Below are 3,086 nucleotides of genomic sequence, written 5' to 3'. Positions count from 1 at the left end.
GGACGGGGATCGAACCGGCGACCTTCCGGTTCCAGGACGACTCCCCTAACCACTCTACCACAGCCGCCCTTCAGTGTTGCTAACACTAACACTGCACTACGAACAATGAGGCATCGTGGGTCAGGGAACGCGAAGCATCTTGTCTCCTTTAGGTTGTGGCAGGTTTTTAACAACGCTGTAACAAAATTATAAGTATATCATCGCAAAACCATGACTGAATGAGCTGCCCTTGAAATTGTATAACAGCACCATCTTTATTTCAGGGTCTGTGCTCTGTTCCACCACTGTCATTTCTGTCCAATAGGAGCAATGACCATCACCTGCGTGGCTGTGTTTATAAATTATAGTCCACTTGCAAAAAGCACAATGTGAATGCAAACCACACCAAAGGAAAAAAAAAAAGTCCACTATTTGGTCTGGACCAAACAAGTGGACCAAAGAACTTTCCTGGTATGAATACACACTCTCTCATTCCACTATAAATTTTATGTCAGTTAAAATTGAACAAAAGAAAAAGTCATGATTTCCTACAGCTCTTTTTACAATGAACTGATACAATAAAACTGCATAAACCAAGTTCGTTTGTCTTTGTGAATCGGTGCTTGTTTAAGTGAACACCTGTGTGTGTGTGTGTGTGTATTCGTACACCTACCTGTATATCTTACGATGGTACAGATCACACCAGAACATCTTGTTTGTGGACACATCGACATCAAGGGCCACAGCATTCTTCAGTGTTGGAACCACCTGTGTGTATTCACTCTTTAGCAGGTCGATGCGACGGATCTCATGGCGGTTTGTGAACATCAGGTAAGGACTTTTTCCTGACAGGGAAGGCAGAATGTTCGTGTCATTATACATGTGACGATTCTGACATTTGTTCACAGCTAGACACTGAAAAGACAAGACGTAGGCTTCAAAGAACAAGGCAAGGGAGGAGATCCTGTGGGATTCTTGAAAGACTATGGTGACACCAACTAACACTAAGTTTGGTAAGTTTTGTAGTTAAAGCCCTTAAATCTATTAAAAAAATAAATTCTTAAATCATCATCATGTTATTCAATTAATTTCCACATAGTTGTGCAGGGAAGTATTACACAATAYGTCAACCTAAATAAAAAGACATCAGAAGGTGCCCTGCCAAGTAATTGCAGCTTTCCTGCTGCTATATGAAATGACGAAGCACAGTACACTGGTGAATAAAGTGACCCAAAAACCAAACATGACACATTGTTCTATATTTGGTRTAACAATGTGTCAGAGGAGTGTTTCTGTTCTCTCTGATAGCAAATCCATCAGTTCCCCAGGGCACRTTTTTCACCAGACAGCATGACTAAAGGATCTGAATACCATTCAGTCAACAGGATTTCCTTCATCTTTAGTGTACAAAAATATAAACGATATTTTCATTTGCGTAYATGACAGTATAAGGAAGAAGCACCTAAACAAAGATATGTGAAACTGCACAAAACAGAAAATGTTTTATTTTTTTTACTTTCAGGAGGGTGTTTGAAAAGAGAGTCCGATTAATGGTCGAACCTCAGGTTCAGTAGGAACAATGCAGGTTCTGTCTCGGCCGTGGAACATTAGAACTGCTCTTTACCCTCACTAGGGTCCTTGAGGGGTTGTGAGAGTTTACCCATCCAGTCTATATTTGTTTTGTGGACTTGGAGAAGGTGTCCGACYGTGTTCCTTGAGGTACTCTGTGTGGGGTGCTCCATGAGTATGGGAATGTGRGTTCATTTTTATGGGCCATTTAGTCCTCATACAAGCGGTGCGAGAGTTTTGCTCTCATTTCCGGCAGGAAGTCGGACCCCTTCAGGGTGGAAGTTGGACTACGTCAGGGCTGTTCATTGTCACTGATTCTGTTCATAACTTTCATGGACAGAATTTCTCAYTGCAGCCAGGGAGGTGGAGGGAGTCCRGTTCATTGGCCTCAGGATTCCATCTCTGCTAGTTGCAGACGTTGGCGTCACCATGCCGTGATCTTCAGCTCTCACTGGAGCGGTTTGCAGCAGAGTGTGAAGCGGTTGGGATGAGGATCATTGCCTCTAAATCTGAGTCCATGGTCCTCAGTCGAAAAAGGGTGGATCTCTCTCTCCAAGTTGGGGTTTGTTCACAAGTGATGGAGGGTGAGATTGATAGAYGGATTGGTGAGGCTTCCGCAGTATTGTGGACTCTGTACTGGTCTGTTGTGGTAATAAGGGAGCTGAGCTGTAAGGCAAAGCTCTCTTTTTACTGGTCGGTGTACGTTCCTACCCTCCCCTATAGTCACTGACGTCAGGTAGTGATTGAAAGAATGACATCATGGACACAAGCAGTCAAAATTAGTTTTCTCCACAGGATAGCTGGACTCTTCCTTAGAGACAGGCTGAGAAGATGCTTCCCTAGGGAGGTTATTCAGGCATGTCTGACTGGAAGGAAACCCCCAAAGAAGACCCAGGACACGCTGGAGAGGCTATTTCTTGTTTGGTTTGGCGATTTTTTTTTTTTCATTTATTTTACTGTTATTTTACCAGGCAAGTCCCATTGAGATCTCAGATCTCTTTTTCAAGGGCGGCCTGGGCCTGGAAGCAACCTACTGTACATGTTTTTAGGGGTGGGGGAAAACGGAGTGCCCGGAGAAAACCCACGCAAGCACGAGGAGAACATGCAAACTCCACACAGAAAGACCGGGGATCGAACCCAGGACCTTATTGCTGTGAGGCGTCGGTGCTAACCACTGAGCTGTCGTGCTACTGGGATGCTTGGAATCCTCCCAGAAGAGTTGGTTGAGATGACTGGAGAAAGAGAGGTCTGGGCCTCCCTGCTCAAGCTGCTGCACCCGCAACCCAACTCCGGATAAAGCGGGAGATAATGGATGGATGACTTTTTTACTTTTGGAGTTAACAAATATTATTCGTTTGGCTAAATGTTAATGTTTAATCCTGAACTGCTCTTTTTTCCTCATAATGTCACTCATTATATACTGCAAAAAATGTCCACCTAACCAAGTCTTAAAATCTTATATCCAGCCAAAAAGTCTTTTTGATCTTGTTTTGAGACTGATTTACTAAACAAGAACTGATGGAGTAAGAATAATAATC

At 43.5% G+C, this 3,086-nt stretch overlaps 1 protein-coding gene across 2 annotated transcripts in view; it reads right to left on the bottom strand.

The window, feature by feature from the left end:
- The window catches only part of lrp8 (low density lipoprotein receptor-related protein 8, apolipoprotein e receptor), a gene marked incomplete at its 5' end in the record, with an annotated part of 227,372 nt that overhangs the window by 36,196 nt on the left and 188,090 nt on the right, over positions 1-3,086 (bottom strand). For both annotated transcript variants that reach the window (XM_014014271.1, XM_014014272.1), the window contains 1 exon segment: positions 653-824. In XM_014014271.1, coding sequence (XP_013869725.1) covers positions 653-824 — 172 coding nt within the window.

The sequence above is a fragment of the Austrofundulus limnaeus genome, unplaced genomic scaffold (assembly GCF_001266775.1).
Source record: "Austrofundulus limnaeus strain Quisiro unplaced genomic scaffold, Austrofundulus_limnaeus-1.0 Scaffold113, whole genome shotgun sequence".
Taxonomy (NCBI): Eukaryota; Metazoa; Chordata; class Actinopteri; order Cyprinodontiformes; family Rivulidae; genus Austrofundulus; species Austrofundulus limnaeus.
Note: the sequence above shows the minus strand (reverse complement) of the source record. Positions and strands in the feature narration are given on the sequence as shown.